This window comes from Pinus tabuliformis, chromosome Q (genome assembly GCF_031772625.1).
Source record: "Pinus tabuliformis cultivar Carrire ecotype Pingquan chromosome Q, CPIR1, whole genome shotgun sequence".
In the NCBI taxonomy this organism is placed as follows: domain Eukaryota; kingdom Viridiplantae; phylum Streptophyta; class Pinopsida; order Pinales; family Pinaceae; genus Pinus; species Pinus tabuliformis.
Window position 1 is genome coordinate 895,843,257 of NC_142296.1, and position 14,701 is coordinate 895,857,957.

Genomic DNA, 14,701 nt, shown 5'->3' on the forward strand with positions numbered 1-14,701 from the left:
AGCCTTGATGATATCTTGGACCCAGTCTTTAGCCTTTGGGGCCCGGTTGTCTCCAAAAACAATATCAGCAAAAGTTAGTGCATTATATCCATAGAGGGCACAAAAAGGAGTCATACCGATAGACATGTGGTGCATGCTGTTGTAGTAGTACTCGCCCAAGTGCAACCACTGAATCCACGTCCTTTGCTGACCCATCACATAGTTCTTCAGCTACCCCACCCACCACTAGTTGACCCTCTCCATCTGGCCATCCATCTGAGGGTGGTAACTGGTGCTAGGAGTGAGCTCTGTCCTGACCAACCTGAAGAGCTCTTGCCGAAAGCCACCCATGAATCTGCTATCTATGTCGCTCACAATGTTCTTGGGGAGCCCATGGAGCCTGAAAACCTCCCGGAAGAACAACTCGACAACCTGTGCAGCCGTGTACCTAGTGGGGATGGCAAAGAAATGGGAAAATTTGGTCAACCTGTCGACCACTAGATATATGCAATCCTTCCCCTGTACCGCGGGGAGCCTAGTGATGGAATCGATCGAAATATTTTCCCATTTCCCCTCCAGAATGGGAAGTTATTGTAGTAGCCCTGTAGGGTGAGTCAACTCCCCCTTGTTCCGCTGGCAGGCCTCACACTCCTGTATGTGCTGCAGCACATCCTCCTTGAGGCCCTTCCACGTGAACCTCTCCCGAACAACCATGTAAGTCTTCCAGAACCCCTGGTGTCCAGACAATGGTGAATCGTGAGCTGCCTGGAGTATCCTCTCCCTCAACTGTGAGTTGGGCACCAAGTAAATGTGCCCCTTGTAATAGATGACCTCATCCATCACACGGTAATGCTCATCTGCATGTGTCCCCTCCAGTACCTCGCATGCCCTCCTGTCCTTGGAGTACTCCACCAATAGCTGAGCCTTCCAATCCTGGCAAATGCTCATGAGAGATAACCCTGCTGGTCTCCTGGATAGAGTATCGGCCACCCTTTGTGCTTTCCTCCCACATACTCAATGTCAAAATCATAGGCCTGCACCTTGCTAACCCATCTCTGTTGCCTGTTGTTGAGGCCCTGCTGCCCCATGAAATGTCGAAGATTGTTGTGATTTGCCTTCACTCGAAACTGGTTGCCCACCAAGTATTGGCAGAACTTGGCCAATGCATGTATAATGGCCAGCATCTCCTTGTCATATATGGAATATGATAGTTCATGCGGTAGGAGCTTCCAACTCTCGAAAGCTATGGGATGCCCCCTCTTGTGATAACACGGCTCCAACTCCTACCCCTGATGCATCACACTCCACCATGAATGGTTGGGAAAAGTCTGGGAGTGCCAAAATAGGGCAACTGCTCATCACCTCCTTGAGGTGATCAAAAGCGCCCTGTGCTCCATCAGTCCATGTGGAAGCCCTCTTCTTGGTCAAGTCAGTCAAAGGTGCTGCCAGCTGCGAGAACCCTTTGACAAACTTCCTGTAGTGTGAAAATACCCAGGAAGCCTCTCAGCATAGTCACATCTCAGGGTACTGGCCAATCCCGGATGGTCTGAATCTTCTCCTCGTGCACCTTCACCCCATCTACTCCAATGATATGCCCGAGATAAAGCATCTTTGTCCATCCAAACTCACACTTGGAGAGCTTGGCATAGAACTGTTGCTCCTCCAGAATGCGCAATACCTCCTCTAAGTGCTGGAGGTGCTCCTCCCATGTCCGACTATAGATCAGGATGTCATCGAAGAACACTAGCACAAACCTCCTCAGCTGTCCCCGAAAGATATGGTTCATGCAAGACTGGAATGTGGCTGGAGCATTGGTCAACCCAAATGGCATGACCAGAAACTCAAAGTGCCCATAGTGGCACTAGAAAGCTGTCTTCGGGATGTCTTGCTCCTGTACTCTGATCTGGTGGTACCCTGAACGCAGATCAATCTTAGAGAAGTACTTGGCTCCTCTAAGCTCATCCATCAGCTCATCAATGCGGGGAATGGGGTACCGGTTTTTAAGAGTCTTCCGGTTAAGGGCTCGATAGTCGATACACATCCGGAGGGTTCCATCCTTCTTCTTCACCAACACTACTAAAGAAGTGAAAGGACTGGAACTTGCCCTGATATGGCCCAATGCCAGCAACTCTTGGATGGCCTTCTCGATCTCGTCCTTATAGACTTTGGGGTGCCTGTAAGGAGTAGTGATAACGACCTGTATACTCGATTCTAGCTCAATGGTGTGCTCAAATCTATGTTGCACGGGTTCCCGAACTCGGGGGTGGGGTTCTCGAACCCATCCCGCGTTCCTGCCCCTAAGTACCGGATTCGGGTACGGGTTCTTCTCAGAAGAACCCATAAGAACCGGGTTCTTCTATGAAGAACTTGGTTCTCCAAAAAAAAAATTGGGTTCTTTTCCTTTAACGGGTTCTTTGGGTTCTTGGGTTCTTCGGTTTGGGTTCTTTGGGTTCTTTAGAAAAAAATTATATTAAAAATTTAATTTTCAAATAATTTTTTTTTACTGAAATTTAAAAAATAAAATTTAAAATTTAATAATATGATATTTATTATTAACAATGTCAAAAACTTAAAATTTAAACCTAAACTTTTAACTAACCCACAACCATCAAATGGTGGCTTCATGGTGTTGATGCTCCTGAGTTGCAGCAATTTGCCATACGGTTACTTGGACAGGTAGCTAGTTTGGAGTTCCTCATCTTATTCAAAATTTGAAAAATTCTCAATTAAATATAGGAAATAAATTTTAATTTTTAAATTTTAAATTTTTATTTTAGTTTTAGTTTTATTTTTAAATTTTTAATTAATTTAATGGGCTTCCCCTAATATTTCAGGTAGCTAGTTCTTCATCTTGTGAGAGGAATTGGAGTACTTATGCCTTTATTCATTCAGTAAAGAGAAATAGGTTGGGCTCAAAGAAGGCAGAGAACTTAGTGTACATTCATAGCACACTTCGTCTCATATCTCGAAAAGACCCTGGGTACAAGGAGGGTCCTTTCAAGAGATGGGACCAACACACAGATGATGCTATGTGTGTGGACGAGGAGATACAACCAGATGGCCTTATTGAGCTACCTCCAATTGCTATGGATGAGCAAGAGCCTCAAGATGAGAGTGATTCCTACCTGGAGAGCATGCTAGCTGAAGATCTAAGTGATGTTGGTGACATGGATGTTGATGACATGGCTTGAGGAAGCCATTGTTCATTAGGCTTTAGCTATTTTTATTTTAGTATTTTAAAATTTCCTAGTTCATGTTTGGAGATGCCTTAAGGCAAATTTTGAATGTAGTATGACAATGGACATATATCATGATTCATGATTCTTATTACTATGTAAACACTGAACAGTGTTTTGGTAATAAATTTTGAAATTTCAATGTGAATGTTGAATGTTCAATGATGTGCATGTTTAAATGATTAAAGTTTTATTGTTTAAAGCTGAAAAATATACAAATTCAAATTTCATATATACTATTAATTATAATTTATAAATTTATAATTTATAAAATATAATTATTAAAATTTAATATTATTATAATACCCAACGTACCCACACACCCTGTTTCAGAAAATGTCGTCCTTGTCCCTGCCCCCACCCCCGAACCCACGTTTCCTAGCAACATAGGCTCAAATTCTCTATCTGGTGGCTGCCCTAGTGGAATGTCCCTGAACACTACCGCATACCTGTCCAGTAAAGCTTGTATGTCTGCTGGTGGTGGCTGTGCCTGTCCCCCGACCTTTGAGATCCTCAACTCGACTGCCCATGCAATGTCCCCATGCCGGAGATCTGCCTCCATCCTGTGGGCCGAAACTGTCTGAGGCGGATAACACTGCATGCCTCTCAAGACCACCAGTTTGCCATCTGGCCCAATGAACTCCATCTCAAGTTTCCTCTAGTCCGTCGTGACTCGCCCAAGGGAATACAACCACTAGATACCCATCACCACGTTGGTGTCTGGCACATTGACCACAAAGAAGTGGTCTTTCATCGTGTAGTTCCCCATAACTACTGTCAAGGAGGGCACGTATTTGGTACACTGGATAGTATGGTCACCTGGCACTAGGACTGAGAACCCCTCAAACTCTGCTGTGGTGAGGCCCCTCCTCTGGACCAGCTGTGCATCTATGAAATTGTGGGTAGCCCCACTGTCCACCAGCACCGACACCCTCTGTCCCTATACAGTGCCTCTGATCCTGAGTGTCAAAAACTTAGGAATCCCACATAAAGAAGCAAGGACTCCTCTTGATGGGGCAAGAGATGCCCCTCCCTGTGGAGGTGGTGGTGGTGGCCCTCTGTTTGCTGGACTCTCTCCATCTATCCCACCACAATCTTGTTCCACCTCGTCCTCTTGGTCACTGTTAGAAAAGACCTCAATGTCGTGTGCTCTACCTGCAGTGCACCTATGGCCAAGTGCCCGGGGCTCTCTGCATGTGAAGCATAGCTTCCTCCTCTAGAGGTTCTTTCGTGTCTCCTCATCTAACTGCCCCCTCCCCTGTGTGGTCCTTGGTGGTGGGGTTCTAGTGTCATGCCCCTTCTATGGAAAAGGGGTCCATGCAGGAAATGGTCCTATGGTCTTGGGGATGGCCCATTGTAAATCTCTAGCACACACAAACGTTTCCTACAGCGTGGAGGGTCTTCGTGACTTCACCAGTCCACGCAGGGGCTCAAGCAATCCCTCAATGAAGGTGTATACCCTCCTTGCCTCAGACAGATCCAGGACCATCACTGACACACGCAGAAAATCTGAGAAGTACTGCTCTGGGTTGCTTGTCTGGCGCAGTTGTGTCAGCTCCCTGAAAGATGCCTCTGGATCCCTCTGATCAAATCGCTCCACCACCCTCCGGGTGAAGTCCTCATAAGAAACTATTTGGGCATGCCCCAAAGTGGTCAAGCCATGAAACCACCAGTCATGGGCTTCCCCCTCCAAGTGCAACGCTGCCATCTTAATGGCTTCCTGCTCCGTCATTCAGTTGAGTTGAAAGTATGTGTCCATCTTTTCAACCCAAGCCCTGGTTGTGCACTTGGCAATGCCATCAAATGTAGGGAAATACATCCTCCCTATAGTTCTCTACAGCTCATAGTTTTGGGTCCATTGTCCTCCATACCCCTTGTTCCTCTCACTCTATTTGAGCTTGCAGTAATCTTTGAAGGAGAGGGCTTCTTTGAAGTCTTCATCCATCGCCTGCCACTCTCTGAAGTAATCCCCCATCTGAGGAGTGTCTTCCTCCCTTGCTGGTTAGATTTGTGCCATTGGCACGAAAGAAGGTAGTGTAGCCCTAGTCGACACACTAACTGAAGGGTGATGCGCTGCTGATGAGGGGTGATCGAAAGGTTGAGAGGCCCCGAAAGTTTCTCCACATAAGAATCCTCTAGGCATGGCCCTATCCCTGTTCCGTGACTTGAGCTCCTCCAGCATGTCTTTCTGCCCCTTGGCCAAGTCACTCAAGGCCCTCATGAGGCTACCGAAAGCCATCTCCTCCTTGCTCTTGGGCTCTGCCATTTCCTCCTCTCCGGCCACGTCTTTCCCTCTTTCCTTCGTATCTGGCGTAATTTCTAACTCCCGTTCTCTCCTCTTGTACCTCTGCCTACGGTAGGTGATGTTCTGCTAGTCCTCTTCTCTCATAGGAAACAAACCCCACAATTGAGCCAAGAACTAGGCTCTGATATCACTGTAATGTTCTTGACTATGTTGCATGAAACTTCAAAGAACCTAGTGTTTCGGGCCGTACCCGTACCCGAAACTCCGAAACTTGGCTGAAACTCCACTGAAACTCGACCATCATGTAATCATCTATTAGAGCTAATAGAGACTTGTTTTTCCTTTTAAATTGTCATCTATGGGTCTTATTCCCTTTTTTCTTGCAATATAATGTGACATTCACTTATATATATATATATATATATATACATATACATATATGTGACGTTTCGACTGATGTTTCCATTTTTGGGAGGTGACGTTTCTAAATGTACCTGTTTCGAAAACTCCGAAACGTTTCGGCGTTTCGTACAACTTAGGTTCCTAAGTAGGAATATGAGTGATATTTAAACAAATAAATAGTGCAATAGCATAAAATAAAAAACATGCATTAGACATCCATGAAACAATGTAAATCTGGAACTGCTAAGCCATATATTATAAAATCTGAGAGCTAGATACAATATAAAATAGAATGGTGCACCTAGGCTTGTCTCAAAGGAAAAGCTTGAAAAAACCCAGGTGATGAAATCGCTGAGCTAAAGGCTGCCCAGTTGTTGCACCACTCTGTATTGCGCTCTCCCAGTAAACTACTGCCCTGTTGAACTTCGACTTCATGGAATGTGCCAAAAAACTACCCAGAAAATTATATCCTTTCAGTTCCGGGCTCCTTGGACAAAACCCAGAAAAACCCAAAAGGGAATTTCTCTGGTTTTGACTTTGGATTTTCAGCCTCCTTGGAGCCTCTCCTTAGCTGTTACTGCCAAATTCGACTTGCCGGAAACAGCCTGCAAATCCCTCTGAAACACCACTAGAATGTTGGATTCACCTGTGCTAACTGACTCCTTGCTCCCCGGATGATTCTTGGCCAAGATGACTGCTCTCCCAAGCACCATGAATTCGCTGCTAGAGGCCTCTGCGCAATCCCTCTGCCCAAAAATTCATACTGCTGAAACACCTATCGAGTTGGCTGCAAAACCCAGCGAAAATGTCCTCAACCAACAACCTTCCCAGCTCCCGGAACTCCCAGCAAGCTATGGACCTCCTTGTTGGCTCTAACTCGTCCTGCGTGTTTCTGGCTGCCCAAGAAATACGCAGTCTCCTTCTCTGTGTGGTTGGATGAAGTGTGTGACTATGCTAAATCCTCTGAAATCCCTGTGGAACAACCTCCCTTGGGCGGGCACGAATGGTCCCCCTCGAAGAGGTTGAATCCCCCGCTTGGAAGATTCGTGGCTAAACAGCCAGTAGACACGCTAAGCAGCGGAGTATACAAAGATGAGTTTGTTTGTAAAATGAACAAGACGCTGCAAAATGAGAACTCCTTCTCCTTTTATCACCTTGGTCCCCCTTAGCCTCATGTGGGCCCCTCCTTCCACTAATTTGATTCCCTCTAAGCCATGCAATGCCAAGTTCGAATTATTCATGTGGGTGGCCCCCACATTCCACTAGCTGCCAAAATAAAGTCGAATTCCCCTATAGTTCCTAAGTCTATGTGTGGGGTCCTCCTCCTAAGCCAAAAATGATGCCAAAAATGTGTCGCTGCACTCTGTGACTAATACATTCGAGAAGGGATATGATGTACCATATCATCCAAAAACTAACAGATTCACCCTTAAAGCCCTCATGGTCTCTCTGGAGATGACCCACAACTTTTTTTTTTAAGGTTGACTTGGTCTTTTGACTTAACTTGAGATGCATTTTCCTCCTTTTTGCTTGGATGATTGACTTTATTAACTTGACCTTATTCTTCATTGACGTGGCCTAATGGGCATATTCTCCCTTCAAATGGCCTCATTTAATCCATGTGTGGGTCGACCCTTCTAATTAATGTGCCACAAGAGTAGATATCCCACACCTTGCGTTATTTGCCAATTAGGGCACATGGGTTTGCTTGGAAAAAAATTGTAGATGACTTTTGATATATCACGTCTCATTTGACCAAGGATTGACCCAATATGTCCAAATAGAGTCCACATGTGCCACAAAGGGAGGTTGACCACCTTTGATTGAACAGATCTCCTTGATTCCTTCACACTTTGACAAAATTTCCACAGGGCATGGCAAGCGCAAATTATGCTAAGCAATATAAGCCTTTGTTGAATTTTGACTTTCGAAGCTTCTGCATTGGAATTTGTGAAATGCCTGGGGAAATGTGAGACTACCATGTTGATAAAAATGAATGGTATATTAGGGCCATAGAATACATACAAACTCTATGACACATGATCATGTGGATAGGACATAGGTGCACTGAAGACATGGGTTGTATTGGTCCTACAAATAGAGATCATCCTTACAAAATCAATGGCTCCTCTAAACCCTGTGTCCAAGTACATCCACCCTAAGCCCTCCAATCCTATATAGGATGAAAGGACCTAAGAGCGGAGTCTAAGAAAGCCGGGCATGGCCAACCATAATAGGCCTGGGATTCCACAATGCATAATATCACTTGGACTACAAGACTTTGACGTGCATTCTTTGGGCTTACAATGGTGCTACAAAATAAAAAATACTTATAGGTGCTCCTGCTAAAATGAGGGTTAACAAGCCTCATTAGATGTAATCCTCGGGCTACCAAAATCATGGCCCCAAAAGCAACCATTGTTGACCTAGCTCTTTGAGTCTTTCACCGAGTCAGTTTAACCTAACAATATTTTCCGAATTATTTAGACTTTAGTTTGGATATCTAGGAATTCCCACACTAGATTTAGGGTGTTTTCTGAGACCTTAAAGTGAGGGGAAAGGCCAACAAGGTGACAGTGGGTATCTTTCCTAGCAATTGCCCCTTGACTCTCATTTGTAGGACCAAACTTTTCCTTTACCAAGACTCTTAGAGATAGCACCCCCTTCATCTTGTATATTCATGAATATTATGTAATATGTAGACATCATTCACCATATTTTATATTTCAGTAGGTTGACATTATTTCTTCCATTCGTAGATGACATTACATAAGATGGTTCCTTAAATATAGAAATTGATGATAAGAGTTGTCCCCTGGTGTTTTGGATTTCATCATTACCTGAAGAGGTCACTCATCACTGGTTTTGCTGCTTAACTTGATTCTTTTACGTCTTTTTGAATTCTCTGAAGATCTTTTGCCAATTTGAAGTGCAAATTAATTTTATTGCCTCCTTTTACAAAAGCTGATGCTATTCCAGATATTGCCACGTAGCATTGTTCCTTTTTAATGAGTTAAGTACCTATTTCCCTCTTTTTAATGCATGGATAAGATTTTTTATTGGTTCTCAATTATAGATGTTGTGTAACGTTAGTGCAATCCTCTTGCCAGTTGTGGAGTAATAATTTATTCTGACTGCTTCTTATGTGTTCTAGTATGTGCAAATATTATACATGTGATCTGTTTTCCATGCTAACATTTATTTGTTACTGAAGGTGCTTATTCTTTGGGGTTGTCGTCATGTTACTGAGAGGGGCCTCTTCGCACTTATTAGAGGATGTCCAAAACTGGAGTCAATCAACGTTTGGGGCATGAGAGTCTCGTTAGAGTGTTATGTGAGTTTGCTCACCATTAAACCGCATCTTCTTATTAAACCTGGAGGAGTACACTTACACGCAGGAAGGGTTCCACAGTGGCCAATTGTGCAATAATGATGAGCTGGGAATTCACAACTCAGCCTCTGCTCAAACCATGTGTGAATAATCTTATTTTGATTCGGTTCCTATTTGTGAATAGAGTAGCTTGCAAGTCCTGCTATTTTTCTTTGTTTCACTACTCCTTTTCGAAGACCTTGTGTGGCCAGCTGTACAGTGTACAGTTAAAACTGAATTGGAAATTGTTATATCTTCTCATCTGTTTCAATTCTTTTGTGAACTACCGATATTGGAGCTATCTGTCATATTTGTTTATAAAGCAATTCTTGAGTGGGCACTGACATGCTAGTCCAACATATTCTTCTGAATAAATTACTACTGATTGTTGAACTTAAAAGCAAATATCATGGATGAAGTTCTGCTTCTTTGCTGGTTTACAAGGAAATGGAATATATTTGTTAACTGGATTGGTTCTAAGTCTTTGTTATCGTATTTTATAACCACTTCTCTTTTGTGTTCGGTTGACTATATTAAGAATTCTGTTTATGGAGCCTTTGTAGAATCTTGACTCAAAAATCTATGTGACAAAAAAACATTGGTATTTTTTGACCAGCATAGGAAGACCTACATTAGGAAAATTTCACAAGCGATTTTATTACTCCAAGTCATAGAGGACCGAGCTTCACCAAACATGCAAATTTATCTCTAAGGTTCTAGTTATCATTGCCACACAACCACATTAGATTGCAACTAGCTGAGTGAAAGACAAGCCGGCATTGTTTTCCGCTCTATCAAGCCCGTCTTGTCGTGTTTTATTTCTAGATTTCAATTGATATAGTTTGGGGAAAGTATTTCAATATTGACTTTTCTGTCACCTCTATAAGCTCAGTCACGCAACCAGCAATGGTTTTAAAAAGAAATCGAAAAAAATCGAAATTTGTTCAATCTCAAGGATTGGCAAATTTAATGGTGAATGAATTTCAAGTTAATGCTCTCATTATGACGGAATTGTTTTATAAAATTTGTAAAAGAATCAAAGATCATATATATATATATATATCCATGCATTTAACATATTTAATAAACACAATTTTATTAATTCATTTGGTAAACTAAAGGGTGAATTTTAATCTTTTTTAACCAATGAATTGTTTTTTTAAACTCTGGAAGTGAAAGAGATGATCCAGCCATCCTGTACTCATTATCATAAGAAATTTTTGGATAAGTCTCTTTGTTGGGCTTTATAATGGGTGGTTATTGATTTTATTAATGGGTTATAATGATTAAGAGTGTCTTTGTATTGGGTATATAGACAGTGCAACAATAAAATGTGAAAATAGTATAAGAATATTGGGCAAACACCAAAATAACACCGTCACTAATAATTACAATTATAACACTACATCATCCCCTTGTTGTGTTTTTAATACATTATTCTTTTTATTTCTCATATCATAAATATGTTTGTGTTTCATAATTAAAGTCTCTTTTATGTTTGTTTGAGTGAATCACAATAATATGTAAATTATTATGGATATTTTAATAGAGAGTTTGTCATAACAAATTTATTAAAGTAAACCAAAATCTATATTATCAAAAGTTAATTTCTTTAAATTCTATATATATTATTAATGATTTTGTTGTTGATATATGCAATAGATAAAATGTAGAAAATAGAGAATAATGAAATTCAAACACACATTCACAATGAACATCAATATATGCTATAAGAAACCCTTTTGGGGGGAATTTAGTTGGAAGGTAAGTTTGTTTTGCACTCTTTCGTCTGGAATATAAATGATGCAAGTACAAAAGAGAAATCACTCTCTACGGAGTTCCCTAAGACTTGTGGCTTGTGGGCTACTATAGAACACAAACCCCCTTTATTTTTCACACTCTCAACTACTCTACTCTAATATGGAACAAAATGCAAGAAAATAGAATGGAACCATTTTCCTCTTAGTGGCTTAGTTATAACACGACCCGATAGCCAACTAAGGGTTAAGTTTGACATTGTCAACTCTCAACTAGAGTTATAACATTAATCCTTCTAAATTCTTATTCATTTATTCATGTGGCTAGCCCCTTTTCCATGAGTGGTAGGGGTTGATGTAACATCCTCTCAAATCATTCAACTTTTGGGTGGCATAACCTTTTCATATTGGCTTTGTTTGATTTTTTTTGCATTATTTGAAAGGCATCTAAGCGTAGAACAAGGCCAAGGGGTATAGCACAAGTGAAATCTTTTAGACCCCAAAAAAATTTGTTTAATGCCTCAAATTGCCTCTAGAAGGTTTCAGACCATGATTCTCCAAACTAGGATCTGCTAGTAAAAGTGGTCTTGTAAGTTGATTCCTTCAATTTTTTCCGCACAAAGCATCAATATGGATGACAAAATAATATAATGATCCAATTTGGATCATAACTCCCATTTTGGGAAGCTTTTGGGCCACAAAAGATTTTACTAAATGAGCTAAGAATTTTTTTCCTCTACTTTCTCCTTGGAATACCATTTAGCCTTACTTGGAAGTTGTCCTTTCAACCCAATTTTCCAAAGGTCATATTGTCCCTATGTTGTAGTTCTAGTCATTTTCTGCAAAATTGTATCCTCTATCAATTTTGCTTGAGCATTTGGTACTAAATCCTTTGTGGAAGGTAGAACCTGTTCCTCTTCTAGAGCCAACATGGAAGGCTCATTAAGTTGAGATTTTTCACATTCACTACTAAGTAAATGTGTATGTATGGGGGTAGACTAAGTCTGTAGGCATTATCTCCCACCTTTTATATGTTGAAAAGACCATGCCACATAGTGTTGATTTTCTTACTAGAATTTTGTAGCCTCTCCTTACTTAGTTGTGACCATATTTTGTCTCCTACTCTAAATGACCTCTCTGCCTTGTGCCAATCATGCTTGGATTTTTATTTTTTCTGTGACTTATTCAATGTTCCTTGTACTTGTAAATGGATCTACCCGATCTTCTCAACAACTTTTACTACTTCTAAAGCATCCTTTGTGAGATCCTCTCTCACTCTTGCTTATTGTCCATATACTACATCGAAAGGTGGAGGTGAAAAATATTCAAAACAAGTCTCAAATGGTGACTTACTAGTTGAAGTGTGGAATGCTTTGTTGTAGGAGTGTTGTATACAGACCATTCATCCCAGGTATTTGGATGTTTTTTATTACAACCCTTCATAAGTTGTACCAAAGCCTTATTGACTATTTCAATTTGCTCATTTTTTTGTGGATGGAATGTTGTAGACTTTTTCAATTTTGTGTCCATCTTTTCCCACAACATAGCCTAAAATGCACTAAGAAATTTGTGTCCGTGTGTGAAATGATGTTCTTTGGTATCTCAAAGTGCATGTAGACTTGTTCAAAAAATAAGTTTGTTGCTTCTTTCTCCTTGATGGTCTTCTTACAGGGCATGAGAACACACATCTTGTTGAACCTATTAACTACTACATAGAGGTAGTCATCTCCATTCCTGGTTGTAAGTAAACCTTCTACAAAGTCCATGGAAATTATTTTCCATGGATGGGTGGGTATATGTAAGGTATAGTATAGACCTTGTTTCTTGTTATTAGGGTTGTTGGCACGACAAAGTATACATCTTCTAATGAACCTAGCTACATTTTCTTGCATTATGGGCTAGTACACGTCTCTGCAAATTGGAAATTTCCTTCCCAACACCAAAATGACTTGCAACCGTGGTGGTGTGAGCCTCTTTAATCAGTTTCAGTTGTTTACCTTCAGGGACACATAGCTTATCTAGCCTATAGAGTAACATGGTATAGAGATGATGAAGTGACAAAACTTATAGTTATTTGTGCTTAAAACGTAAAATACACAATGTATTTGTAAATAATATTTTATTAATAAGATGAGTGTACAAAAGATATGAATGTTACAATGAGGGCCCACTTATATACCTAGGTAGGTGCCCATTAATTAATGGTAATGTCTTTAGGGGCACACCTCTTCATTAATTAACTACAATTATGATTTAGTATTCTTTCATTTATATTTATTTTATTTTTATTTAAATTATACTCGTAACATTGCCTCTTCCTTCAAAAGCTTTGTCCTCAAAGCTTTATCGTTGACAATTTTCTTCACTTTAATCTCTAACAATTTTCTTCACTTTATTCACATCAATTTCCGTAAGTGTAACTGGTCACTGGTACCAATTTTTTCACTGTGCTCACGTCTTTTTTTGTTTTTCTAATATTAATTTTTTTTAAATATTAATTTTATTTTATTTTTCTTTGTATTTCGATATTCTTTTTTCACCTTTTTTTTAATCTCTTTTTTTAATGAATATATATAGACTTTTTTTAATGTCTTTAGGGGCACACCTCTTCATTAATTAACTACAATTATGATTTAGTATTCTTTCATTTATATTTATTTTATTTTTATTTAAATTATATTCGTAACATTGCCTCTTCCTTCAAAAGCTTTGTCCTCAAAGCTTTATCGTTGACAATTTTCTTCACTTTAATCTCTAACAATTTTCTTCACTTTATTCACATCAATTTCTGTAAGTGTAACTGGTCATTGGTACCAATTTTTTCACTGTGCTCACGTCTTTTTTTGTTTTTCTAATATTAATTTTTTTTAAATATTAATTTTTTTTTATTTTTCTTTGTATTTCGATATTCTTTTTTCACCTTTTTTTAATCTCTTTTTTTAATGAATATATATAGACCTTTTATTTATTTATTTTTCTTTTCTATATATATTTCCCTTTGTATATATGTTTTTATATAAATAATTAACTAATTTTCTATTACTAAGTCAGGAATATTTACTAGCAATTGCCCCAAAAGGTGCAAAGAGAGGCCAATAGGATTGTTAAATTGGGATTTTTGAATTGTAAAAAATATATTTTGGTTTGAAATAATAATTGTTATACTAAAATTTAGTTGTTTACATTTACATATACACTTAGTATGGATATCATTTGGAAATCACTTATCTAGGTCTTATATTTTCATTGTTATTTAATAGTTAAACCAAAAAACATAGTCTATGACCCAAAACAAAAAGACCAAATTAAATATTTTTAATATTCAACTAAAAAAATCTAGCCCATAATCCATTTTTCAATCCAAATTAAATACTTTTGGAAGATCTTTGCCACAAATCAAAGAGTGTTTTTTTGGGGAGTCAAGATAGTTGGGATTTAAAAAACATTTAATTCATTAGAAATATAATTAATATTATAATAATAACTTTTACAATTTAATTAAAATGAAATGTAAAAACAAAGTATCTCATCACAAACATTTTTCTTTCCAATTTTTACCTAATATAATAAAAGATTAAACCATAGAAAAAACGAATTTTTGTCATAAAAACATGTGAGTAAAGTGTACCCTGATGGCTTGTCTTTCTTGTCTTTCACGTTCTCTTCCCCACTCTCACATAAGCTTGTCTTTCACGTTCTCTTCCCCACTCTC

The 14,701-nt window shown here is 39.5% G+C and overlaps 1 protein-coding gene across 1 annotated transcript in view; it reads left to right on the top strand.

Moving 5' to 3' along the window:
- LOC149222357 (F-box/RNI-like superfamily protein) overlaps window positions 1-9,576 on the top strand; it is a 266,606-nt gene extending 257,030 nt beyond the window's left edge. Inside the window, exon 5 of the mRNA XM_089383083.1 lies at window positions 9,077-9,576. Coding sequence (XP_089239209.1) covers window positions 9,077-9,292 — 216 coding nt within the window. The 3' untranslated portion in view covers window positions 9,293-9,576. The remainder of the gene's footprint in view (window positions 1-9,076) is intronic.
- Window positions 9,577-14,701: the final 5,125 nt, after the last annotated feature.